Genomic DNA, 26,558 nt, shown 5'->3' on the forward strand with positions numbered 1-26,558 from the left:
CATGGCCGACCTCCCTCAAGGGGAGGCAGCTATACTGACAAATTATTTGGGCAGACAAACTCCTGAGAAATGAGAGGTTGGAGATCTGTAAATTTTGCCTAGTTTCTGATATACACCCAGGTTCTAGGTTGAGACTTTGGCTGAAATACATTGCTAGCTCATCTGTTTGGCATTTGCAAATTATCCAGGAACGTGCATGTCTACACAGACTCGAATGCAGAATGTGGGGGGATGCCAAGTAAGATGTACCCCTACTTTGTGCATCTTACGAAGGATGTCAGGCGTAGATCGATGGATGTCACTGTGGAAAGTGGCAAAGGCGAGGGAAATCTGGTCATGTCTTATCAGGAGACGGCGATGGATGCTTGGCTTTTCCAATGGAGGGGTCATTTGAATTATACGACACTCTAAGGTCTTGCCTACTTGTGAGGGTATCTGCCAAACATTGCTCTGATTTCTAAACCCAGTGTGTACACGTGGTATGTGTCTGGATACCCAGAACAGGACTAATATCTTCAGTTCCAGCCTAGAGTACCTATTTTACCCTCCTCGTCGGGGTGTGGAAGGGGCTTCCTTTTCTGGTTTCTCTACACATCTTTTTTCTGGGTTCTCATACAGGTCAGGCAGAAAATACCATCTTCTAAAGCAACCAATGAATGCCTCAGGTAGGCTGTACCCCATCCTCAGCTTGATTTCATGTGCGACTCAAAAGTCCCTGAGACGGGACTGAACTATAATGATGGAGTGGCTTTATCTGGAAGCCAAAGGATTGTACGAACTGTAAGACCGGTTTTTCCTCACTTCATAAAAAAGACAGACAGGTACCATTGCTATCGCTATCTATCTATCTATCTATCTATCTATCTATCTATCTATCTATCTATCTATCTATCTATCCATCCATCCATCCATCCATCCATCCATCCATCCATCCATCCATCCATCCATCCATCCATCCATCCATCTATCTATCTATCTATCATCTATCTATTTACTACCTACCTATTCACTATCTATCTATTTGCTATCTATCTATCTATCTATCTATCTATCTATCTATCTATCTATCTATCTATCACCTATCATCTATCTGTTTGCATCACAATACTGGTAGATGAGAGACTGTTCTTAGTTCATGTATCAATGCAGTAACTGTCATGATGATATATGCATCAGGAAGCCACATAGCCAAGTGGAAAACTGGGAGCAGGTGGTTTAACAGGGCCTGCAAGCATCCCTTTATCCCTGGAGGTGCCGTGGGCTCTGTGCAGGACATAAGAGGGGACTATGAAGGAGAATGGCGTTTAAGCAGGAGTGAATACACGGAGCCATGGGATGGCAAACATAGGGACCACCCAAGTGAAAAAAAAAAAATGAAACACGGGGAGAGCCCATCTCAAAAACAGCCAGGAGGTCTCTGGTCTAGAGGAGAACTTCGCTTGTTCTTGGTTCGTCTGTTTCTTTAGATGTCTAAAAGTTTATTCATCTCGGTTTGCAAGGCAGTCTAAGATCTTGTAGTCATCACCTTGTGTGGTGTCCCGGAGCTTCACCACCAGAGAGCAAGGGCACATGCATAGAAAGTCCCGGCCCTGGTGGATTTCTTCGCTTTCCGGCACACAGAGCTCCTGTGGAGGACCCTGGTTCAACATTCTTCTAACTACTCTAGACTCAGTGACATAGGACGTGTGGCATGAGCTGTGACTTCCCTCCCAAGGATTTGGGTAGATGGGTCCCCTCACTGGGATCCACATGATCGCCTCACTGTGTACTCGGGCTTTGAGGGAGTTTTCTGAACAGAAAACCTCTTGATTGTCTCCAGACACAAGGGTGGCTCCCGAAGGTGAGGTACACTCCACGGGCTAATCTCCTGAAAGCCAGGGCTGACTTCAGAGGGCTCTCTCTTCAAATGCCATTTCATTTCCGAGGACTTTGCAGTATGACAGATCTCTATTCGGAACAAATACTTTAATCCCTTTTAAGAACACTTGCTAATGTCTCCAGACCACAGGTGGGAACAGAAGCCAGCAGAAGTAACTGGAGCAGCTCAGGCTGTTTTCAGGAGGAAGTGTGGGCCTTCAAAATTTCAAACCCTAAGTCTACAGAGGGATTCCTCTGCTACAGTGACACCAGAGATCACACTGACTAAAAAGGCTGGGAACACCTTCATGGCCAAGTCCAAGAGTTCTCTGAAAAGGGAACAAAACTTCCTTATCTCAGGCTGTAGAAAAAGGAAGCGACATCTGGGGTTTTGAAGTCCCATGCTGTTTCCTTAAACAAAGGCAGAGGCCCACACTGTTACTGACTGGACATCTTGACAGGAATGTTCTCAAACGCCACCATCTTGAAATCCATGACTTTAAGGTATTTTGAGACGATGGTGGCCAGCCCATAGTTTGTGGTTTGGAAGGTGGGTTCAGGAGTTTGTGAGATCTCTGCGTCGTTCAACTCAGGGCTCCAAGATGAAGGTGCTGTGGTAGCAGCATCTTCCCCCACAGGCTGCAGGTATTTCCTTTATTTCCTTGTCGCACAGGTGTTCTTGGGCTCTTCCTATCTCCTTGTCACTGAGAAGACGGAGAAACCGGCAGCACAGTCATTTCCAGTAGGTTCTGAGGTGGGGTGTTTTAGGTGTCTTTGGTATTCCTGGGACCACCGGTGTGAAGATGCAGATTTATTTTTGTTCACTTGCCTGGACCCACAGAGGTTTCTAAGGGTTTTCCATCATAGTAGCTCCCAGGAGCACTGGGGCCTCAAACCTGGTGAGAGGCTTCCCCTTCTCGCTCCCCAAGAATCTGGGGTTGACAATTAACCCTTGCATCACTGGCTCACACTATGACAGATGAAGTAGAGATCGTTACAGCAGGTGCTGGAGTGGGGGTTATCGTCATTCCCGAAGATACCAACTACCAATGTGATGTTCTTACTGAGACCCAACAGGTCCTTGTTCTTCTTCCTCTTGAATGCAGGACTGGTAGATGAGGGGGTCAGTGGTTTCTACCCTGAAATGACCCCACAAATCTCCTTTCTTTTCTTCCGGTTTCCCACCCTTTTCATAGGTGCACATCTCCCGGAGACGCTGGCAGTCAGACTCGGACTCTGACATCTCCAGGGGGATCGCTGTTTGCTCTTTCCCTCTCTCCCCCTTTCCCGTGGGCTCTCGGGCCCTGTTGTGAGAGAGAGCTTTTGGGAATGAACAGCATAGGGTTATCACCCGGGTGCTGACACCGCCTGAGCGGCTTCAGAGCTCTTTTTGCTCTTGTGGAAGGACAAATCTGATTACGAGGTGAAACCGGAGAGCTACCATTCGAAAGTGGACAAGGTACTCTAGAAGATTCTGCGGCTTTCTTGAAAATTCCCCTTCATCAGGAAGTCTGGTTTTGCTCACTCAGGTGATTGCGTCACCAGAGTGTTATTTTGGTCTTTCCTCCCAGAGGAGGCTTTTGTTTAAGAGTCAGGGTTTATGTGATTGGACGGCTCTCCCGAAGTTCAAGTAAATAATTCTGAATGTCTGGCATCTCCTGCCATCACAGCTTTGGGGTCAAGGTTGGATTTTATAAGTGAAATCAGAAGCTGGCATTTCCCACACGTGTTCTGAGGTTTCGTAGATGAGGGGGCGCTGAGGTGAATAAAATAATCACCGTAGAATTGATCCAAAATGTTCGTGTTTTCAAAGACGGGGAAAAAAATTAAACACCTTAAATTTAACAATGATTTTCAACTTTTCTTAAGAAACTGGAGGTCAAGTCTTGGACTGGCGGGACCCATAACATTCCTGGAACAGACATCTGAAATCGCACTTCTGATGATTGTGTATGGAACCACACACTTGAGGAACAGAGCCAAGTCAATCCATCTTACCTTCGCTTCGAGACTAGGAACCGTAGCCCCGTATACGCAAATGAAAGCATTCGTATTGAGGGAGCAAAACAAAATTGTTTTCTTTGGTGGGGGACAGTTTCAGGTGAAATTCTTCGGGGGTGATGGGAGGTGGAGGAGAGGCTGGAATTCCATCATCACCAGTGACATCATCCAGCTGCTCATTCTGTGAGCGTTGTGAGAGAAACTGTCCCGGGCAATCATGTGATTTTCCTGTGGCAATTTCACCAGAGACATCCACTAGGTGCCGAGAGAGGGTGATTCCTCACCTAAGGCATGGGACGGGGAGGGGCTCCATGGGGCGCATTCTCATGAGAGTAAAAACAATATTGCCATTAAAGATGATGCCATTGACGTGTTTTCTCTTATTTGGAAAACCAACCTCTTTGGAGATAAAACAAGCAGCTTCCTTGAAAGATCCAGGGAGGGGGAGGGTGGGGGAACCAAATCTCTAAAGGAAGGTGTGTGATGTCTACTATAACAATCTGCAATGGGAAGTGTCCCTGAGGGACAACACTTCTTCTGCTGGGGACTTGGCTGAAAGAGCCCAAACACATTATTCCTTCCTGTTGGCGGAGGGTAGCGATGTTTAGATAAACAGACCCTGAGTCTGATCCCTTCCACAGCACGGAGGTCTCTGAATCGGCATCAAGGGTACTAGCATCTGCTCTGGTTGGGAGAGAGCTGGATTGCAGGGTAGGCTCTAGCTTCAGGACTGATGGCGGGAGAGAATCGAACGCTTGGCATGTCTCTCACGTCGGCACCCTCTTTCCTACAACTGATGCTCACAGGGATACAAAAGGGGGGATTTCTCCTTCCTACCACTTCAGCAAGGAGGGGAGTACTCAACATTGTCTAAGCTGAACCCCTAACCCCTTCTATCCTGCAAGGTTACTGACGTGTTACTTCAGCATGAGGGTACTGGGTTTCTCACAGGGATGCAGCTGGCCACAGCAGAGACCCAAAAACAGAAGGGAGCCATGCAGGGAAATTACACAAGGACAAAGAAAACGCTCATCACACAACGAGAGAATAGAATCCCGAGCCCAAGTCCTTTCATCTGAGCCACTGTGACTTGCCCGTGACCTCCTCTGTGTCCTGTGGCATTTTTCTTATTTTTTGATATTTATGACTGTCAACCTTCCTCTTCAGCTATGCATATTTACCTTGATGTATTTCTTATCTAAAAGGAAAAACCATCTGCAATCAAAGAAGAAGCTGTTCTTAAAGGGAAACAATGGGGCAAGCAGGGGAGGTAGAAAGGACAGTAGAGCTTCTTGGCACCAAAACAAATGGGATCTTCTGAAAGCTGGTCTGATGAATAGCTAGGCAGATGTGGTCCAGCCTGCCCACAAGCCCTGACACCAATCCTCTGCAGCGAGACCAGGGGAGAATTTCCCTCCTTGCTGTCATTTGGCATGGGCGGGAGGTCTTGTTTTATAAAGGGCAGTTACCTCTTGGAATTTGGGAAAGCAAACTCAGAACTTCATAAGCAAGAGATGGAAAATGTGTTCTCCTTGGGTTCTGATGGTTTGTTTTTTCTAAAATGTATGTGTGAGCAGAGTGTGGCGGTGCACTTTTAATCCCTGTACTCGGGAGGCAGAGGCAAGTGGATTGCTGGAATTTTGGGAGCCAGCCTGGTCCACATAGTAAGTTTCAGGATAGCCAAGGCTACAAAGTGAGACCCTATCTCAATAAAACAAAAGCAAAAGTGTGTGTGTGTGTACACATGTGTATCTATCTCAAAAACCAAACAAATCAAAAACAAAAGCGAAAGTGTGTGTATGCGTGTGTGTGTACACATGTGTATCTATCTCAAAAACCAAACAAATCAAAAACAAAAGCAAAAGTGTGTGTGTATATGTGTGTGTCTATCTCAAAAAAAAAATCAAAAACAAAAGTGTGTGTGTGTGCTCATGCTTGCGCACAACATGGAGGCCATAGAAATCTTAAGGAACACCACCCACCTTATTTGAGATAGGGTCTTTTGTTGGCCTAGGGCTCACCAGTTAGGCTACGCCCGTTAGCCACTGAGATCCTATTGCCGGCACCACTCTGGCGCTGGGATTACGAGCATCAGCCACCACACCTGGCTTCGACATGGATTCTGGGGTTTGAACTCAGGCCCTAACGCTGGCAAGGCAAGCAGTTTACCAACTGAGCCATTCTCTAGAACCTGATTCTTTCTTGAAATGGGAATGAACTTCCAGGTTAAGAGGCTGAAAGTTTAGGCTGTCCTCGGAGTAAAGGAGAGAGGAAAGCAGAGGCTCTCAGACGACCAGGCTCACTAAGAATTCCAAGACAGACCTGAGATGGGATAACCTTACAGACGTCGTCAAGCAGCTCGCAATGAGATGGGACGGCACGGTCTGCTGTGCGGAAGAGAAAGCCGCGTCACCAATACGAAGGGATTTATGAGGAGCATGGGGTGAGGCAAAGTCGGGGGGACTCCGAGCCTGACTGGACAAACAGGGCCCCGTTCTAGGCAGGGCCTGAGCTGGATGCCCGGTGGACACCTGGGAACCAGCTGCAAAGGACCCTAGGGCGAACAGCTGGGAAGGGAAAAAAAATCAAGCTTCTAATTCTTGTTTTCAAAGGTTATACGCCCTTTACTTCCAGGTCCCCGAGAAAGAGAAAATAATCCATAACTCTTTGCATTGTTAGAAGTGTAAAATAATGCAGTTAGAGCCTTAGGCACAGTGCTTGGCACATCATAAATACTCAAAAATTAGGAGCCATTATTGTTAATAGATAGAACATGTTCCATAGCTGTTTATTAACTTGGGGATGTTGCAGAGGACCGAGGATATGAAGTAATAGCAAAACAGAAAGACTGGATACAAGGTACACAATTTGCTTAAAATCCCTTTGTCTCTCAAAAGTTAGGGCTTTTCTTGCCATTTCTATGAGACCCAAGGGGTCACTTTCTGCACTGAGACGCACCTGGAATCCTGCCTTATAAAAGCCATGTGCTTACCATCTGATCACAAACCCTTTCTTAAAAAGAGAGAGAGAGAGAGAGAGAGAGAGAGAGAGAGAGAGAGAGAGGGAGGAAAGGGAAGAAGTTAAAACGCGTACACAAAGCAGTCGATCCAATAAAGAGCTTTTGGTGAGTGTTCATTCCAGGATAATAAACCAAGCGAAACGTCTGGCTGTGTTTAAAATCAACAAAGCCAGCAGGAAAGGCGGAGTGCTCAGCTTGTTTTGAAAGCGGCGGACAGTGCTGCTTCAGCAGGGCCTGGTGCTGAGCAGCCCCCAGAGAAGAGAAAGGAGACAGATGCAGACAGGATGGAAGCCTGGGGCAGGGGAAAGAGAAATGCAGATGTGGCCTAGGGACCTGGAGAAGAGTTTTTGCCAGGATTAGAGGCCTCTTCGGGAGCCTTGGATACTACAAGGAGCCGTGCAGCCATATGATAAAACTGCTAACGACGGCTACATGTTTGGGGCACTCCACCGTGTGCCAGCTTGTGCCAAGCTCTTTGCTTGCTTTATTCTCCCCATCCTATAGGTGAGGAAATTGAGATTCAGCGGGGCTGTGGCCCTTGCCCATAGCCGCCACTTGACTCATCTCTGGGCAAAGAGCAATGCCACATTTAGCTCGGGAAGGGCTCAAGAGCAAGACCTGCTAACCAGCTAGATGCCACGTGGGGAATGCATCTGGGGGAGGACGTCTGTGGAAAATGACAGATGGTGCGCTTAAACCCAGCTGATGTCTAGGAGAAGCCAGTCATAATGCCGTCAGATGAAAGGACTTTGGGCCTCTATCCCCATGCAGTGGAGGCCCAGGCTGGCCCCCAAGTGTCTTTCAGAGCAACCAGAATGCCCTGAGACCTTTGCCATACCGATGGTGCAGTGTTCGCCGTTCCAGCCGGGGCTGCATTCACACTTGCCATCCCTGCAGGTCCCATGCTCCGCACAGCGAGGGTGGCAGGCCCGTTGGTCGCATGCGGCCCCCATCCAGCCATCCTCACAGCGGCAGGCGCCTCCTACACAGACGCCGTGGCCACCGCAGTCAGCAGCACAGATCTCTGTGGGCGAGAAAGAAGGGGCAAAGGGGCAGGGGTGGGAGGAGAGAGAACAAACGCTTATTGAGCCAGTTGTTGCTGGGAACAGGGGTCACCCTTGGCCACCTAGTTAGGCTCTGTGAGCGGTGGGGATTCCAGAGGCTCGGTAGAATCTCCACGGGCCTTTGGCAGAGGCCCACCAGCACTGGCTTCTTCACCAGAATAGGGGGATTGTGTAGCTCTGCTCTGTTTGCTTTTCCCTATCACCACTCTGCTTTTGTGCTGGCCACTTCCAAAGGGGACCGGCCTTCTGAACAGACGAGAGAAAAAGTCACATTTAATTAAAAACCAGCTATGGGTGAAGACAAAGTGGGGATGCGTCCCTGTCACCAAATGAGGCGCTTGTGGGCCTGGCGAGGACCCCATGAAGATTGTCTTTACAGCCTCTGCTCCAGTGCAGACAGAGTGGGAGGAAGGGAGGGACAGGGAGAGAGTAGGGGTAGGGGTGGCTGGTTCATGCTTCTGTTTTCAGGCTTCTCCCAGATCTAGGTTTGCCCTGCGAAACTGGGTTTATTTTCTGTCCTTGGGCTTGATGCTCCCCACAGCTTCAGGCACCAGTGAAATGAGCTCTCTGGTCCAAAGTAAACAGCGGGGGAGGGGGACACTTCATGGCCAGAGAGGGGCTGCCTTGTCCTTCACAAAGGCTGCTCTGTGTGGGTGCAAAACACACAGGGCCCAATTCACAAGTCCCTGGGGCTCCAAGGCAGAAGCTGCCTCATGCTTACTGAAAATCTCAGACCAAAAGGTTTGCTTTTTAGGAAATTTGTGTAGCTTGTGAACAGGCGTGTGCCCGCGCGCGCGCACACACACACACACACACACACACACACACACACACCAGGTGATCTTCTCTAGGGCTCTGATGGAGGACTAGACTTGATCAACTCGTGCCCCATGACCCAACAGTCTTCCCTGTGTGTGAAAAGCCCAACAATTTTAAATTTCTTTGCAACCAGGTTAAATGGCACCTCCGTCAAGCTGTCTCCACCCATTTCTCCCTTGCTAGAGGCACTGCAGTGCTAAGAAGTTGCTAATATTCTAGGTTCTTCGACAAAAGGGAAGGACAAGGGCTGGGGGTGACTCAGTGAGTGTTTGCTGCACCAGCATAGGTATAACATCAGTTTGTAACCTCTGTACCCACAGAGAAGCTGGGCGTGGCTACAAGTCTGCAACCCCGGGGTCTCCCAGACAGTCAGCCTGGTCCAGCAGGTGAGCTTCAGGTTTAGGGAGAGATGCTCTCCTCAGAAGAATACATAGGGTAGAGGGTGACAGAGCAGGGACTCCCATGTGCACACACATGCGTATACACACACATGTACACGCACTCACACACACACACACACACACATACACACAAAGGAAAATAAAATTGGATTTCAGCGGTTCTGACTTTTTTCCCCATCAACCTAGAATACAATAAACAAAGTGCTGGGAAATTTAAAAAGCACAATAAGAGCTGCTATTTATGTTGTGTTTCTACACAGCTATCTTGCCAAGCTGCCACCGCAGAATAGAGGCTGTGGCTAGATGCAGTACACATGGCATCTCTCTGCTGTCCAGGCCTGGGGAGCTGCTGAAGAAGGGTGGAAGCAGTTGTGACATGGAGCCAGGCACCAGGATCGTGCCAGGCCCAGGAGCTTCTGAGCTGTACGATATGTAAGGAGGTCCCTTGGGTCCACCGAGCCACAGCTTTTGGTTTGGAAGGACTGTGAGGTGAAGCCTTGCTACAAAACAGCCCTCTGCTCTTCTCCAGACCCTCGTGAGTGCTCAGGACAGAACAGAGGGTCGAGGAACTCAAGATGGAGGTCAGGGCAGTCCACTTCCCCTAGGCATTCAGAGAGGCTTGTGAGATCCTTGCCTGCTTAGTCACTCATCTCGGGACCTGGGTGTCACTTTGTCCCTGTCTCTTGGTGTCAGCTTCCTCATCTACTTCTGGGGGAACCTGAAGATGTCTAAAGTCCCGCTGGGGCTCCAAGACATAGTCTGTGCCACAGTATCCTCCATGTTACACAATACAACCACAGTAGAAGGCCTGGCCCAAGGTCCTGGCTTCTATTCTCACCTGTAATTCATCTGTGGCTAGGCGTTTGCTTCTCCCCACCCCAGACTACACTTTGGGGTGCTTCTCCGTGTCACAGCCAGATCTGCAGCAGCCCAGGGCTTGGGCTCCACCCTCTGGTCACCTCTGTTCCTGAACTGATACTTGTTGAATAACAGACAGATGGAGATGCCCCACGTGACAGGTGCCTGAGGGTGGCGAGTTCCCATGTGTGCCACTCAGCCTGGCTCAATGTCTGGCAAGCCTGTCTGTCTGCATCTCTGGGTCTGAAGATGGAACCATGGCACTAGGTGTCCCACATCCAGCAGCTCTCCAGGGTGCACCCCCCTCAGACAACATCTTGGGCTTGCCCAAGGACAGAGAGCAACAAGTTTCAGGCCCCAGACCCCTGTGGGTCATGGGTTGGGTCACATCTCTGACACTTCCTTCTGTTTATACACACTTAAAGGGCAGCGACCTCCTGGTGACTCTGGGGGCTGGTTGAGCACCCTGGGAGAGAAGAATAACCCGGCATTCATTTGGGTTTGCCCAGCACTTTTTTTCCAAGTGGGAGTTGATGGTGTGAAGCCAACAGCAAATAGCGCTTCTGTCCTCGGAGGTGTGCCAGGAGACTGGCAGCCGAAGCTGTGGGGTTTGGGGCAGCAAGGCACAGGGAGGCAGAAGGGCCAAGGGCAGAGAGTGAGGCTTTGTCCTGCACTTGCATTTAATGGACATATAACCTCCTCCATACTTTAAATCATCGCTAGACTGAGTTGTCAGGGCCAAACAACTGGGTTTATAGTTGTTTGCTATACTCTTTAGGGAACAGATGCAAGAAAAAAAAAATCTATACTCAGTATAGATGAAGTTTTTGTTTCCAGTCTACAATTGATCGAAACTCCAGAAGCAGAAGTTATGGACAGAGGACGTGGGCTTCACCTGGCAGTGCTCACTGCCAGCCTGCTGAGCTGCTCAGCTGCTCTGAGCGTCCCTTCTTTCCTCTGTGTAACGGGAATGCGGAGAGCCACACTGCCGAGGCGCCATAGTGCCTGATCTAGGTGTCAGGGAGTCCCTACTGATTTATGTCTAGTGAGCCCTGAGCCCGAGCTGTGTCTAGTGCTAGAAACGCACAGGCCAGTAAGATCCAACCTCTGTCCCAGAAAAGCACAGTCCACGTACGACACAAACTGATTCTAAATAGTCAACATATGCATTCTAAATATATGAACATTCCAAATAGTTAATATATTTGCTTATAGCGTATGTACTAATACACAGCCATTATTAATACCTATACCTTTTTGTTTAGCTACCATGGGTTAAAGCCATGGCTCTAAGGAGGAGGCAGACCTGGGACTCGCCCATGGCTTTGTCGCTTACGGACTGTATAAAATGCACTGTATTACACAACCCATTAAGCCTCACTTTGCCTCTCTGTACAATGGGGGTGATAACTTTCACTTCACTACCCTGCTATTAGATGAAATGAGGTGATGTGGGGGGAAGATGTTTCTGATTTAACACTTCTATCAGGTTTTACACCTCCCGAAGCACATTTCATATTCGGTTTCTCACTAATTCTTACAGCAACGTTATGAGAACACCGTGTTGCTGTCCTTCTTAGAGACGTGGCTCCGGAGAGCTACGGAGTCCACGGACGCTTGATAAGGTCTCGCAGGCATCCTTGGAGCCATGCAGTCCGGCAAAGCAGACAGTTCTTTAAATGGAGCCTCAGAATAAGCAAGATGGGTACCCAGGAGAGCTCTTCCTCGAAGGTCCAGCAGACCTCTCCTGCCCACTTCTGGCCCCATTGTTTTGTTTTTCTTTGTTCTGCCCGAGTTTAACCCTGGGTGTTCATGGGATCTTTCGGGCAGAGTTCCTGGGATGACCCTGCATCTTGTTCTTTGCATGCAGAGTTTGGTCCCATCATCTAAACACGCCACTTTCTTGCTGGCCACATTTCCCTATTGTCTAGGGCTGCCTGATGACTGGGCACCCCCGCCCCCACCACAGGCCCTTTACGAGCTGGCTTGTGAGCTCTGGCACGTTTTAATGGGAGGGGCCCAGACCGGGTGACCTTGATGTTTACGGGGTGCTAACTGATGGTAACACAGAAAAGCCTGTTGGACCGAGTGGAAGGACCCTCAACGCCTGATGGGAGGAGAAATTCGAGACTTTACCGTTTGGCTTCGGACTGACTGCATTCCCTATTCCCCGCCCCCCCAATACTCTGGTTTATTATTCTTGCCCTTGAAATAAAAGGAACTGTTTTATTTTTCCTTCTCAGATTCAGCCTTGACATTAAAGCAGATGAAACTTCACAGAACGCTGGGTGAGAACCAAGCAGGACAGTGCTCTAGAATGTGCTTTGGCGGCTCATCTGCCATTTACATAACAGAAGCGTCCTCCGGGGGAAGTGGGTCACAGCTCCTCTCTAAATCTCAGGTTTCCTTCTTTCTAAGTGGGGGTGGGGGTGGCATCAGCCACTTTAAAGAGTGTGGCAGGGTTGGTTCTCTCATGGGTAGCTTCCTAAGTGCTAAAGTGACAGCGGGCTTGAGAATCAAAACCCGACAAAGCCTGCTTTCCTGTCCCCTGCAGTTGTATGCCAGCACAGCAGAAGCATTTAACCTACTCTATTGGGTCAAATGAACTGACGTGCCCCAAGGTAAAGACCGTGGCATAGAATCTATGCTGGGCACAGTCAGAACACAACCAATTTCATACGTACTTTTAATGTATTTATTTTAATAAAAAGGAAACAAGAAGTTGGCAAGTGTAGCAAAGTCAAGAGATCAGTGTGAGTGCTGATGCCCGCTCCACACCTAGTGTAAGAGAACTTTTGGCAAAGGCTACTTAACTCTCATGTGATCAGAACCAGAGGTTTCTGCCTGAGTATGGGAGGCCCCAGGGCCTGGGAGAAATCTTTTCTTATACAGGAACCATAGGATAGACTTGTTTTCAGATGTGAGTACCAAATTTCCCAGGGCCCCTTGGGAAAAGTCCTTTACCCTCTCTCAACCACAGTTCCTCACTTGATTGGTTGAACGAACAGAGAGACATAAAAAAAAAATGCTGGAGGAGTCTGTTCCATGTCTGTGAGCTTAACCCCATCTCGGGGTCATGCTATACAAAAATTTCCATCAAGCACATCCAAACAGAGGTTCACTATTCTCAGGGGATAAGCTCTTTAGACACCCATGTCCAGTCTGCGTGAACTCTGTAACCATTAAATGTCTCAGTACATACACCTGCAGACCCATCTTCCTTCACACTACCACATGAGCTGTACCTGTCGTCTGCCTGTGACACGGATGGGAAGAACGGACATACGATGAACAGGTGTAAAGGGCAGGAAAAGATGCAGGCGTTGGTTATTGGTGATTATTTCCCAAAGTGCAAACATGTGTGTTTCTCTCATTAAACACAGTCTCCATCCATACAAGCCAAGATGAAGCCCGGGACTATCACAGTTATGTGTTGGTTTCTTGGGACTTACTTGACATCCCAGTCATTAAAAATCTGGTAGGTGAAGCTGTATCTTTGCCCTGATGGGAAAGGTTCGTGCACACTTTCCTCATAAAGCACCATCTACTCGGAAAGACGGACAAACTGGGAAGAGAGAAGGCACCCCACCCAAATGCATGAACGCTCCCATGCATCAAGGAAGGGGAGGCGAAGATGGTTTTGAAATTCCCTGGGTGTGGAGACAGGGTCTGCCCTGTGTGACCTCTGGGACGTCTTCCTAAGTCTGTACTGGGCACTGAGAGGGGTAATAAGGAAGATGCTCCATGGTGCTTAGGACCTGAGATTTGGAGACTGAGATTTGGAGTCCTCGGATAGAGGACTTAACAGTTTCTAATGCTTCCTGGTGGCAGTCTCTGTCTAATTACTTGTCTCTGAAAATCTTGGCAGATGTTAAGTCCAAGTCACACTGGCCAGCATGTGAGTCAAAACAAGGGGGGGGGAGCCAAGTGCCCACATGTTCCAGAGTTATAGGTGGTGCTCATAGGTATCCCCCCGTCAACACCTATGACCGACTCATGTATCCCAACTGAGCCAACAGCGTGGGCTAGAATGCAAGACCTAGCTGTCTATCCTTGCTTCCTTTGCCTGTCAATTGTGCGATCAATTGAGGTCAGGCCTCTGATACAATCTGATGGTGTTGTCTTAGTATAAATTGTTTAGTAGATTATGGGCTGAGTTAACGTGACTGCTGACATTGGAGGTGTCAATACCAACATCTTGGGACCAGTTATATAAAGTCCAAGGAAGGCGCTTTATATTCTTCCCGCCTCCCATGAGTAAACAGTTATTAAACGTCATGTTTGTGTAGCAGAAATAGCCGGGGGAAGGGAGGTTAGAAGACAGGAGGGGGACAAGGAGATGGCAGTCCACTGAGGTGCCTCTGAACAGTTGGTGGGCACTGAATCCAAAGTGTAATTGGAGGGACGGGCTTTGTGGGCAGCTCCTCAGCTGGGCATAGAGTACAGGCAGAGAGATGGATGGGGCCCGGGGTGTGCGAAGGACCATCCAGAACAATGGGCGTCAATCCTCAGGAAGGAGACAAGAATATCGGCTGCATGGAGAGCTGGTGAACAGATGTGGAGACTGAGATAGCCCTTCTGTGGACCGAGCATTGCAGCTCTGTGTGTGTGAAGACCTGCAGCTGGAGGGCACGGGAGGGGCTGCCCATTGCGCTCAGGGTACGATCTGGCTGCGGGAAGGCAGATCCTTCCACAGCTGCAGCTGCCTGTCCAGAGACAGCGAGCGGACGAGTGAGCTTGGGGATGGCAAGGCGGGTGTGAGAGAGAGGTACGGGAACAAGAGAAGAAGTGGTGAATAAAGGCAGCTTGAGACCTAGGATGCTGGGATGGGGTAGAAACTGAAAAGGGAGGAAGAGCAATGGGAAAGCACAAGGCGGCTTGTAGGTGGAAGACTGTCACCAGGAGATCCCCTTAAAGTGGACGTCCAGTTAAGGGAGAAGGAGCTGGGGACTCAGAGGAGCAACAGGAAGCAAAACTAAGACACACGGTCCCTGGCAGTGGCGTGATGTGAATTGATTGACACAATCCTGATGCCTTGCCTAGCCAGCGTAGCACAAACCTTGGTAGCTGCACATGAACCCTGACCCGAGAAGCTCCTGGTTTTCAATCTTAGTTTTCACAAAGTATTTTTGGGTTAGTCACCCAAGTTCCTTGAACCCTGGTTTCCTGGGAACCACCCCATCTGCCATGTCAGAGGCTTCTGTAGTCATTGTTTGAATAAACCATGAAGCCCATATGGGAAGGGGCTCAGTAAAATGTAACATTTCCATTCAAAGAGCAGGGTTTTTTTTTTCTTCTTCTTTTAAATAACAAACTATCGTCCCAGTAGTTTGATTCAGGATGATGACTGGAGATTTGCTACAAAGTGTCAGCCTGAGCATCCAAACAGAAGCCCCAGTCTGAAGTCCAGTGGCAGGAGGGCTTCTATTTGCATACTGAAAGGCTCCAGTTCTGATAGGAAATGTTCCAGGGCTGTCGAGGGAAATCCTGCTAAATTACAAAGCTGCCAGCTTTTGCTTTATCAACCTTTAACTCTGGCAGTATTTAGCAGTGTGCCTGTCTGGGCTCAATTTTCCAGTCTTTGATTAACTGACCATCTCGCTGCTCTGCCTGAACCCGGTTCCTTCCCAGCCAACTGGTGGGCTCTTCCCCGCCTCCCCCACCTCACTCCCCTCCTCTGCACTGGCGTTAATCTCTTAGATATTTATTATTCTGAACTTTGATACTTAGGCTGTCACTGGCTTTGGGAGGGGGTATGGGAAATGTCAGGTCTCAATGGATATTATTCCTCTGGTGAAATTCTAACCTTGAGTTTCCCGTCTTGTAACATACCTATACAGAAATAGCCTGGCCCGATCATTTCCTTTTGATGTTTAATTGGCTGTCGGCACTGTGCTTTCTGGGCTGAGAAGGTAATGTTTCTCAGAGAGAGAACAATTCTGGGTACACAAATGAGACTTGTAACAGGGGAGAATGCTCAACGCCCAATCTAATTTTCTCTCCCATCCATGAACATCAGACAATTTTTCTGGCATTAAAGCATCTCGCTCCGTCTTTCTGTCATTAATAAGAATTAAATTCTCTTCCCTCAAATTTAAATGTAATTATATTTTGCCTCGTAAATAAAATTGAATTACCATTTTCAAAATTTAGCGCTAATGCAGTGGCTATGTTCAGAGCTTTAATTTTTCTTAATACTGATGCTACTTTCAGCTTATTTTTTTAAAAAGCATTTAGTTCATTGTGTTGTCAGTTGTGACTTAATTCAATACAGAGCTTTTCAGCTTCTTATCCATCTAACCCATCCAATTATTTTTGTTCTTTTATATGCTTTGTGATTTTCTTTCTTTTTCTTTTCTTTCTTTTATAAGGAAGAAGAGAGATAGAGAACGGAAGCCCAGAGAACCTAAATCTGAATCTGGAAGGTTTCCATCCAGATTTAGGAAGAATCTGGACCAGGTAGATCTGAGAACAAAGGGAGAAGTGGAGTCTAAAAGGGAAATAGTCCAGGCTCATTGAAAGAAATCCCCACCCCACCCCAAGACAGCCCTGATGGTCCTGGATTCTCTTTGCAGACCAGGCTGGCTTTGAACTCTCAGAGATCTGATTGCCTCTGCCTCTCCGTTGCTAAGCTGACGTGTGCAGGCTGCCGGACTCACCCTTTTGTGTCCTGGTGACTTAAAGCAACTGAGTCTTCACGCTTAAGTGCAAGTACCTTCCTGACTGCCCTGTTTCCCTGGCCTCTAATCAAAAATGGTGGTGAGGTATTTATTTGATGAGCTCCTAGAGTTGCACCTACCCGGGTCCTAGCTTCGCCGCCTCCCCTCTCCTCCCAGGGGCTCCCCGCTAGTGAGACCGAGGAACAAATATACTGGACTCTCAGACAGCTCTCTGCTGGAGCACATGTGGTTACTCTCTGGGGTACCCGGAAGCCTCCTTCCCATTCCCTTCCTCCTAATGGTTCTCACGACTCCTCGGCGAGGACCTTCCTGGGTCATCTCCTAGCCAAGTTCATCACTTTCTAACCTCCATGCTCCCGAACCTATGGTGCGCACGCCACCTAGAGCTCTTAGCGGTTGTCATGCTTGGGTGGATTGCAGGGCTTCCGGCACACGAGAGACGTGGGAAAGGGGGACAGGAATGCGTGTGGCTATGGGCTGAGTTCAGGCCTGGAGCTGTTCTCGGATGCTGTCTGTGGAGACTGAGCTACCTGGTGGAGAGGAGGCTGATGCTAATGTGGGGACCATATAAACTCCCCTCTAACCCTGAATTTGTTTGAGGTTAAGAACTGCTGGGCTGATTTAGACCTAATCATGCATAATAAAAAAAAATGTATTCATGCTTCCTTTATTAAGCGCTTACTGAATGCCAGGCACCATAGTAGATAGCTTATGCACATTTACTAAAGCTAATTTGGAAAACAGTCCTGCAAGGAGAGTGAGTATTAGTATCACTCTTAGTGAGTAAGTTGAGGCTTGACCATATAGCCTGGTCCTGCTCCAAATCCCACACGATTTTACGGATGGCACATGCTGCCACTTGATCTCCAATGCATCTCCACTTTTTATCCCATGAAACTCAAGTGCAATGAAATTACAAGAATCATAAAGTACCAGTGCGAGCATTTTCCAGGCGAGAGTCTGTCATGTGCTGCTTCTGTGAGCCAGCAACCCAGAGGAATAAAAGGCAGTGGCAGGCTCCACTCAAATAAAGTCATTTCTAGAAGATAAGATGGGAGAGCGCTTGCTGAGCAGTGGGAATGAAGACCCAATTCATGAGGCGGAGAAGAGAGGCTCTGGGGAGAGAGTGGGAAAGAAGACCCAAAAAGAACCCGGCCCTGGGGCAGTCGGTGCCTAGAAAGCGTCCGAGTGCCTGAACTGATTTAGAAGCCAGTAGACTCTGGAAGAAAAGCAGGCTTTGCTGAGTTTAAGGATCATGTCAAAGAGGTAAAATTCCCCCTGCCTATCTCGAGCAAAAGAAAAACCAGCTAAAGCACTTGGGTGGAGGCTGGGCGCAGACAAGGAGCGTACCCGCTTGATGGGAAAGCTGCTCTCTGGGGAGATGCTCTGGAAGAGGCCAGCCAGTGCTGGACCTTGTCCTTGTCCGGGAAGGCACCGAACCAAGAGGAATGAGGTCTGGACTGTGACAGAAATGGATTCTAGGGCTTGGCTTTAGCTCTGTGGAGTGAGCGGAGGTGGAGGGGAAGGGAGAGTGACTAGGAGGGCAAGGGAGTCACGAGACAGTGAAAATGTCCATCTCGTGATGCTCGGATTTTCCCAGGGAGCTTCAGCTATAAACCCCTCCCCCGTGTGCACGCGTGCGTGCCTGCGTGCCTGCCTGCGTGCGTGTGTGTGTGTTTGTGTGTGTTCCTCGGGGCTCTGCCATCCTCACTTTGACCATTCCCTGGTCAGTCACTCAATGCAATCATCATGAGAACCTAACAAATGTTCAGCCCTGAGCTGGAACTACTAACACATAGACCCTGACCCCATGTTGGTTTGTCTTCAGAGACGTGGCTGCAAAACAGCGCTCAAATCACCACCATGCTTTGGATCCTGAATGCCCCCAGTGGCCGTACGTTTAAGGATTAGTCCCCATTCTGTGGCACTATCAGTAAGTGGTTGACTTTTTACTAGATGAGACCAAGTACAGATAAATTACTTTTACTCAGGGCATTTCTTAGACGGGAATAATGGGATACTGCCTCTTTTTGTCTCTCTCTTTCACTTCCTGGCAGCCATGGCATAGCCGATCCTGCTCCAACCACAGTGTGCTGCCTTGGCACAGATCCAAACGCAGTGAGGCCAAATGGCCATGGACTGAGCTTCCTAAACTGTGAGCCAAACTTAAGCTCCACTCTTTCTTGATTACCTCCCAGGCATTTTATCACAGACACAAACATCTGCCTTTACAGGGCTCTCATGTCTTTCTGAATATTTGTTACTTTCTCCGATGGGCATTTTAACCAAATCATAATTAGCAATAACATGAACCGAGCACATATCATTGGCCAAGTTACATGCTAAGCTCCTTTTTAACATTATCTTAAACAGTCCCCACAAAGAAGTAGGTAGGTTCTACCATGATCTCCATTTATTTTGGCTTAAAGGGTGATGGAACTTCTCTAGAGTTATATTTAGTAAGTAGCCAGGGTTCGAATCCAGGTCTGTCTGTGTCAGGGACTCCTTCCAGCATGGGACTCTCCTCTGTCTTTCTACATGAGTCCACATACATGCCTGGTATCAGCTATGACCAAGGAGGATGAGATCAATGAATCTATTCAAAGTCCTTTTCAATGGTGTAGGTATGTGTGTGTGTGTGTGCAGGTGATCACATGTGTGTGCTAGCCACACACACGTGTGTGAGTGCATGTAGAAGTCAGAGATCAATGTCGGCTTTATCCCTGATCACTTTTAAACTGTATTCTTTGAGACAAGATTTCTCACTGAACCCGGAGCTGTACTGGCTGTCTAGAGAGCCCCTGGGGTCCACCTGTCTTCATGCCTCTCTCTACCCATTGCTGAGCTTTAGATACACAATGCAGCACCCGGCCTTTACAGAGGTGCTGGGGATTGGCTTTCATGCTTGCACAGCGTTTGGCCACTGAGCCATCGCTCTAACCCCCTTCCTAGTGGTTTTGTCTTCGTTGTTTTCAGACCCGACTGAAGTGTACTCAGAAAGCTCAGCCAAAGCCATCCCCGCCTCCTCCCAGGCTGTGGAAGTTCATTGCAGATTAACAGTGCTAGGCATGGGTTATAGACCCATCGTAAATTAGCTTTTCGGCCACGTAATGAACAGTATGAGGCAGCGTGGCTTTAAGAGGGCCATTTATTATATTGCAATAAACAGAGCTATATAAAGAGAGTTATTCCTGAGACGGCACATCTGTGCTCACAATCATGTCTTTACGTGAGCTTTGCAAACAGGGATGAAAGTCCAATTTAGACTGTGCATTGAACAGCAGTTCTCCATTCAGCAGGAAAGGTAATTCTAGCTATTCTATAGGCATAGATGCTGTGTGGGTCTTGTTTTTTGCCAAAGATCATAGCCATCTCTCTTGGTCACAATCGGAGCTGTTAATCCAAACCATAATGAGCTGACTGGAGTTTCACTTTAACAGTGTGGAGTGCTGGGGCAGTGATTGGAGGTGTGTGTGAGTATATGTGTGCATGTGTGTGTGTGTGTGAGTATGTGTGTGCACATGTGTATGTGTGAGTATGTGTGTGCACGTGTGTGTGAGTATGTGTGCACGTGTGTGTGTATGTGTGTGCACATGTGTGTGTGTGAGTATGTGTGTGCACGTGTGTGTGCTCCCTTCTCTGCTCCCCAGAATGCACACACTTATCTTTCTTATCTCTCATCCTGTCTGATTAAAAAAAAGGACCTATCATAGAGTAGGTGTGTTAAAATGTGGCGTAGATTGGAAAGGGGAGGCTTGGTATGGATGGAATGAGCTGTAAGATGTAGAAACAACCGACTGATGTCAGTGCTGTGTGAGGCTGTTCACCCGTGTTCTCATTTGGTCCTCATACTGGGAGGGTCTAATAAGAGACTGTTTACAAAGAGCTTGCCAACAGAATTACCCTTTGTATGACCAGATGCCCCAGCCATGTGCTTGTCAACCCACCTGTGCATCCATCTGCGCATCCATCCATGGATCCATCCATTCATGCATCCATCCACGGATCCATCCACCCATGCATCCATCTGCGCATCCATCCACCCATGCATCCATCCATGGATCCATCCATTCATGCATCCATCCGCACATCCATCCACCCATGCATCCATCCACTCATGCATCCATCCACACATCCATCCACCCATGCATCCATCCACCCATGCATCTTTACTGAGCAGGTGTAGCAAGTAGGTCAGACCTTCGTTGAGTCCTGGGGCTATAGCCACTAATGGACACATTTGGCTACCGTTCATCCATGGTGATTACTATCCAGTGTCGCTCTAAGCCAGAAAGGAATTGCAGGCATATTTCAGAGGATCCTAAAACCCACACCGAGTTAATCTTTCATTTGAAGGAAAGGATGAAACAAAAAGGACAGTATGGTGGGGCAGGTGCTCCCCCCGAGCCCTATTTCCTGAGCTCTCTTAGGATCCCTTGCGGCCTCGGCCCCAGACAAGTCTCAGTAAAATGCATCTCGAATCACAGGAGCCACCGTCGGCATTGGCAAATGGCACTTGCTGTGCTTTGAGATGGAAACGTTTCTCACGGGCTCGTCTGCTGAACACTTTGTCCTCAGCTGATGGTGCTACTTGGGGAAGCTCTAGAAACTTGGTGAGGCGGAATGCGGCTGGAGGTGGCAGGTCACTACCGTGGTGCTGACGGGAGGCGTCTGCATTCTGGGTCCCTAGCTGGTGGTGCTGCTTGGGACACTTGGGCACCTCTAAGAGGTAGAGCCTCTGGTGGAAGAAATGCAGCCCACCCCCACTTCTTGCTCAGGCTTCCTGACCGTGGTAAGACTGTGACCCTCCAGCCGAGCGCCTGCTGCCACGTCTGTCTTCCACACCAGAATCGAATGGCTCCTCTGGGATTATCGTCCAGAATAAACCCTTCCTCCATTAAATACCTTGCCAGGTATTTTAGCACAGCCAGCTAGACAAGCAACCAATGCTGTTGCTGTGGGCGTGCCCTGTGGGTCTCATGTCCCGTCGCCCTCCTGTCTCTTGCACTGTTTCCCAGCCATCATGTGGTGAAGAACCTCTTCCATCACATACTCCTACCGTAGTGATGGCGTGCCCCCAGCAACCCTGGACCTAACCTTCTGAAACTGTGATGTGAGACAGCTCTCCCCTCCTCTAAGTTAAGTCATCCTCTCGTGATTCTGTTCCGAGCTAAACAAAAGCACCCAGCGCAGCACCGTTCAACATCCCAGGGCCGAACAAGATGAGCATGTGCTCTTTGAATTCTTTGCTCACTGAAAGGAGAGGTTTCAGACTAGAGGGCAGGGAAGAAGAAAAAAACTCCACAACCCGAGGAGTTCAGATTTAGGAGCCTGAGAACAGGGCCACACCACGGACTGGGGCTGAGTGGTCCCATGTAACAGCTGACCCCCCCACCATGCCAATCCCTTTCCCCAATATTCACCAATGGAGCAGTCATGTCCAGTCCAGCTTGGGTCGCAGTTGCAAAGCCCGGTGTCTGGGAGGAAGGTGCCATGGCCTGAGCACTGGTCCAAGCATGTGGCCCTGGGCGTCTCGCAGTTGGTGCCTCCCCATCCCACAGAGCAGTGGCATTCGCCTCTCACGCAGACACCCCGGCTGGAACATGTGGGGTCCATGCAGTCCACTGTGACATGGGAGGAAGATGGTACAGTAAACACGGACACCGCAGGGTGATCCTGGGAAGGGGCATGCTGCTAAAGGCATCTGTCCACTGGGGGAGATTACAGGTATGGTAAGGAGCAGGCCTCCCGTGAATGGCGGACCTCACCTGTAACATGCAGCTACAAGTCTCTGTTTTCTGGCTTGTGAGGTGAGCCAAGTATAGACATCAGCATGGCATCCAGAGCCCACCATGTTTGCCGTAAGACAAGGAGGCCCCAATGGGGAAACTGAGGCTCAGAGGGATAAATAATTTATGCCAGGTAACACACATAAATTCTACCAGAAAGGCTTTTCCTTGTGTGTGTGTGTGTGTGTGTGTGTGTTTGTACATGTATATGGTACATGCACACGAGTGTGTGGGTGTATGTGTCCATGACTGTGCAGGAAGATGCTGGGTGTCTTCATATACTGCTTTCTGTCTTATTTAACTAAGATAAGATCCCTCATTGAGCAGAAGCTCTGAGCCTTCTAACTATAAAACAGACAGGACCAACATCCGGATCTATCAGGTTGCTCTAAGGAACAAGTTATGAGGAGGATCTGAGAGACTAGATAAACTGTGACGTCACGGAGGTTATTTTTCCATCCCCTCAGTAGTTTGAGTAGTGAGGCTTGAACAAACTATGGGCTCATCTATAATCCAGACATTTAAACGCACTAATTTCATGCCAATGCCTGGGCAACATGGTCTGGGTATAAAAGAGCCGCAGGCACAAAGAGGCCGAGACTTTATGACAGAGCACATGCTGGGGCATCTGTTTTGAGGACCTAGTCTTCTGGAGGAGGCTCTTCAGCCATCTCAGATTTAGAAGGAGTTTTATTGGGCAATCTCAATGGTAGGCAAATGAGAAGGCCAGGGGCCGTTCAAAGCAGTGTAGTGATCGTGGCCAAAACTGTCATTCGTTTAGATGCTCGTCTGTGCTACGTTTGATATTAAGCATTTTATGTAGCTCTTCTTAATCTGTTATTTCTGTTAACTAATTTTTCCAGGGCGGCACAGAAGGAATTTACATTTCAGCCTCTCTCTCCCCTGTCTACATCGCTTGCTATTTTCTCTTATAATCAGACTGGTTTAAAAATACATTTGTGCATATATGCCCACATAAACACATGAAGTGCTTTAAAAATAGAAACCAAATCAAAACACGGAAAGAAACAGGACAATGTGGGGCATTAATAAAGTCCAATGCAGGCAAATGACTCTTCTCTCACGGTCTCCAGACGCCATTTAGTAACGGCTAAAGCGTGACCTGCTCAAGTTCGGGTAATTAAAAATAACAAAGACAACAACAGTGATAAATTCTCATGACGGTTCTCAGATCCCAGAACCTCAGAAGGATTATTCCAGCCTATTAGGCTACTATGGCAATTCCCTCGGTCTAGAGAGCTTTCCAACTTGACAGGAAACAACTCCATGGTTCCTATCCAGAGACCTATGAAGGTATTTTCCTGTCTTGTGAGTACCTGGCCCTGCTTTGGGTTGACCCTACCTCTGGGCCCCCAGGGTGTCCTCATTGTGGATCCTGTAAATATTCAATGTTAGCTTGCAGGTTAGGACAGTTTTAGTGTCACGGATCTGTCCTTCCACAAACAGAGGGAGCGAGGAGCCGCAAAGGGAATCCCACATCTCAGCAGAACAAAGACCAGGAGGAGCTGGTGAGGGGTCACCTCCTGTCCAGACAGTTGGACTTCATGCCTCCAGGTGACCTGGAAGTGGGGGGGGGGCGCTCACAGAGGTCCACATGGCAGGGAAAAGGTAGTTCTTGGCACCCTTGTTAGACTTGATGAACTCATTGAATGTCCTTGGCCTTGAGCCCTGATTCTCAACCTAGGTCTGTAATCTCTGCTTCAGTGATTCTCTGCCAAAGAGGCTTGGAGTGACCTGGATCTGCCCCCTCCCCGGGCCTCGGGGTGACAGCAGTTCCAAGAAAAGATAAAGCTGTCTTCTTCCCTCACTCTGGGACAGTCTCGTGACCATGGGTTATCTCCCGGGAGGGAGGGAGGGAGTTGTGTGTAATGCAGGAAGGACCAGCAGGCCTAGGAGGGAGGAGGTATCTGCGAGGTAGGCTAACTAGAAGGCTTGCAGCTCATCCCCTTCCCCCTTTTCACAGCGCCAGGATTCTTGGCAGGAGCTTGGCCCCTTAATGAATGACGATGCCCACATGGCCAGGCTGCAAGTGCAGCCCCCCCCCCCCCAACACCAATGTTCCATGCTTCAGTGACCATACGAGCCATTAGATGCCCTTCAGGACCGAGCGTGCGGAGTCTCACTTTTCACTGCAGAAGATCTATGTCTGCTCTCTCCTGCCCCTCCCCTAGTCCCTGCTTCAAGCATCCCACCCCTGGCTCCTTCCAAGCTTTAAAAAATACGGGGGCTATAAACTTCAGAAGAAGGAAGAGGGGGGCAAAAGAGTAAGCTTGTTAGCTGATGTTTTATAAACAGGGGGGGACCTGTTAGCAACAGAGCCCAGGGAGGAGGCCGAGGAGGAGGGAGGGGGAGGTAGACCCTCCGAAAACATTATTATAAACACGAGGTTGCTCAAGCATGTTTTAGCAGAGAAAAAAAATAATAACAATAAAAAGGAACCAGTCCCAGATGGCCCTCTTCAGAAAGGAGACCGGGAGGAAAAAGGCTTCGTTTCGAACAGACCACGTAAATCAAAGCTCTGTACATTAGTTTTTTACTCTTGAAAAAATATCCCACAGCTCTGGGGAGGGGCCCGCTGCTTAGCGTCCTTCTGTCTGGGGGAATGCGCCATAGGCAGGGTTCAGGTAGGATGAAGGGGGGCTGTTCTAATAGGAATCTCTCCTCACTCCCCTCTCCTGTGCAGGGTCTCCGCCTCACGTGATCCAGAGAACAGGACAGCAGGGGGAGATGTTCACACTCCAGGTAAGGAAAGCCAGGCCGGCCCCTGTGTTCCGGGGCTGCACTCCCACCTCTGTCCCCAAAGCTAAGGGGTCTGCGTGGGGCCTCACTACTCCCTGGAGGGCTCTGTGTAACTGAGACAGGAAATGCCTTCCAGACATCCATCCCGCCTGGCTTCCTCCTTTAGGCCTGTTAACATTCTCTCCGCTAAGAGGGAATGGTGTTGCGAACGAAGGCTTTCCATCAAATCCTAAATGGGTTCCCGCCTTCCTAGGATCCTCTCCCTCCCACTGGGGAAGGAGCCAGGGTGCTGGGGGGGGGGGGAGGCAGGGGGTGGTGGCAAGTGTGTGCATCGACCATCAGCTGCAAAAGGCAAAGTCCATCCATTTTCAGAGCCCAGAGGAAGTGAAGAGTGAGACATGGTCATTCCCAGAATAATGCTATGGACATAACAGCCACACTTATGGAGCCTTTAATAGGTGTCGGCCACTGGGCTAAGTGCTGGATATGGGCTATTTAACTCGGCCCTCGCGGTGGCCTCCTGAGGAAGGGAGCCTCACTTTATTGGAAGGGGAGACTGAGCCAGGACTCAGAGGTATATTGGATTTCAAAGCATGGAGTTTTGAAAACTGTCCCATATTGGATGCTGGCCTCCTCCTTAGCGGCCCAGCCCCTTATTGGATGCTGGCCTCCCCCTTAGCGGCCCAGCCCCTTATTGGATGCTGGCCTCCCCCTTAGCGGCCCAGCCCCCATGTGATGCTCACCTTCCTCGCAGCTCTCTCCCTTGTAGCCGGGGTTGCAGATGCAGGTGCCCATGATGCAGGTGCCGTGGCTGCTGCAGGCCACGTCGATGCATTGGTTGGTGGGCACGTCGCACTCGGCGCCCTTCCAGCCGCTGTGGCACAGGCACCTGCCCTTCATGTACTGGCCATTCCCGCTGCACAGCACGGGACAGGAGGCTGCGGAGACATCACCAGAAGCCGGGGTGAATATCCATGATCCAGCACCCTGCTGCTGCTGCTCTGCGTTCTCTCTTCCCCTCAGCTTGGTGGATGACCTCCGTGGCTTGGTAGGACACACCCGTGTGTGCCCGTCACCCGTGTCCCTCGCGTTACTTCGTTCCAGCTGGGGCACCTCTGGAGTTGGAACCCAAGGTGTGTGAGGCAAGGCCAGCTGCTGTAAATGGCCTTACCAGTTTTTCCAGCCACTTGAGATTCAGCTGGAGCACCCTGGCTGCCAGGAGCATTAGGCTGGAGGCTGGCATCTGTTCCTTATTACCACCGGAAAAGACTGGGGTTCCTGGGTGCCCTGCCACCGCCACGCCACTGACC

At 49.2% G+C, this 26,558-nt stretch overlaps 1 protein-coding gene across 3 annotated transcripts in view; it reads right to left on the reverse strand.

The window, feature by feature from the left end:
- The window catches only part of Tenm4 (teneurin transmembrane protein 4), a 2,359,892-nt gene that overhangs the window by 95,811 nt on the left and 2,237,523 nt on the right, over positions 1 to 26,558 (reverse strand). For all 3 annotated transcript variants that reach the window (XM_026784248.1, XM_013350155.2, XM_026784249.1), the window contains 3 exons: positions 25,992 to 26,186; positions 22,123 to 22,323; positions 7,716 to 7,901 (listed from right to left, as the gene is read on the reverse strand). In XM_026784248.1, coding sequence (XP_026640049.1) covers positions 7,716 to 7,901; positions 22,123 to 22,323; positions 25,992 to 26,186 — 582 coding nt within the window. The remainder of the gene's footprint in view (positions 1 to 7,715; positions 7,902 to 22,122; positions 22,324 to 25,991; positions 26,187 to 26,558) is intronic.

The sequence above is a fragment of the Microtus ochrogaster genome, chromosome 22 (genome assembly GCF_000317375.1).
Source record: "Microtus ochrogaster isolate Prairie Vole_2 chromosome 22, MicOch1.0, whole genome shotgun sequence".
Taxonomy (NCBI): Eukaryota; Metazoa; Chordata; class Mammalia; order Rodentia; family Cricetidae; genus Microtus; species Microtus ochrogaster.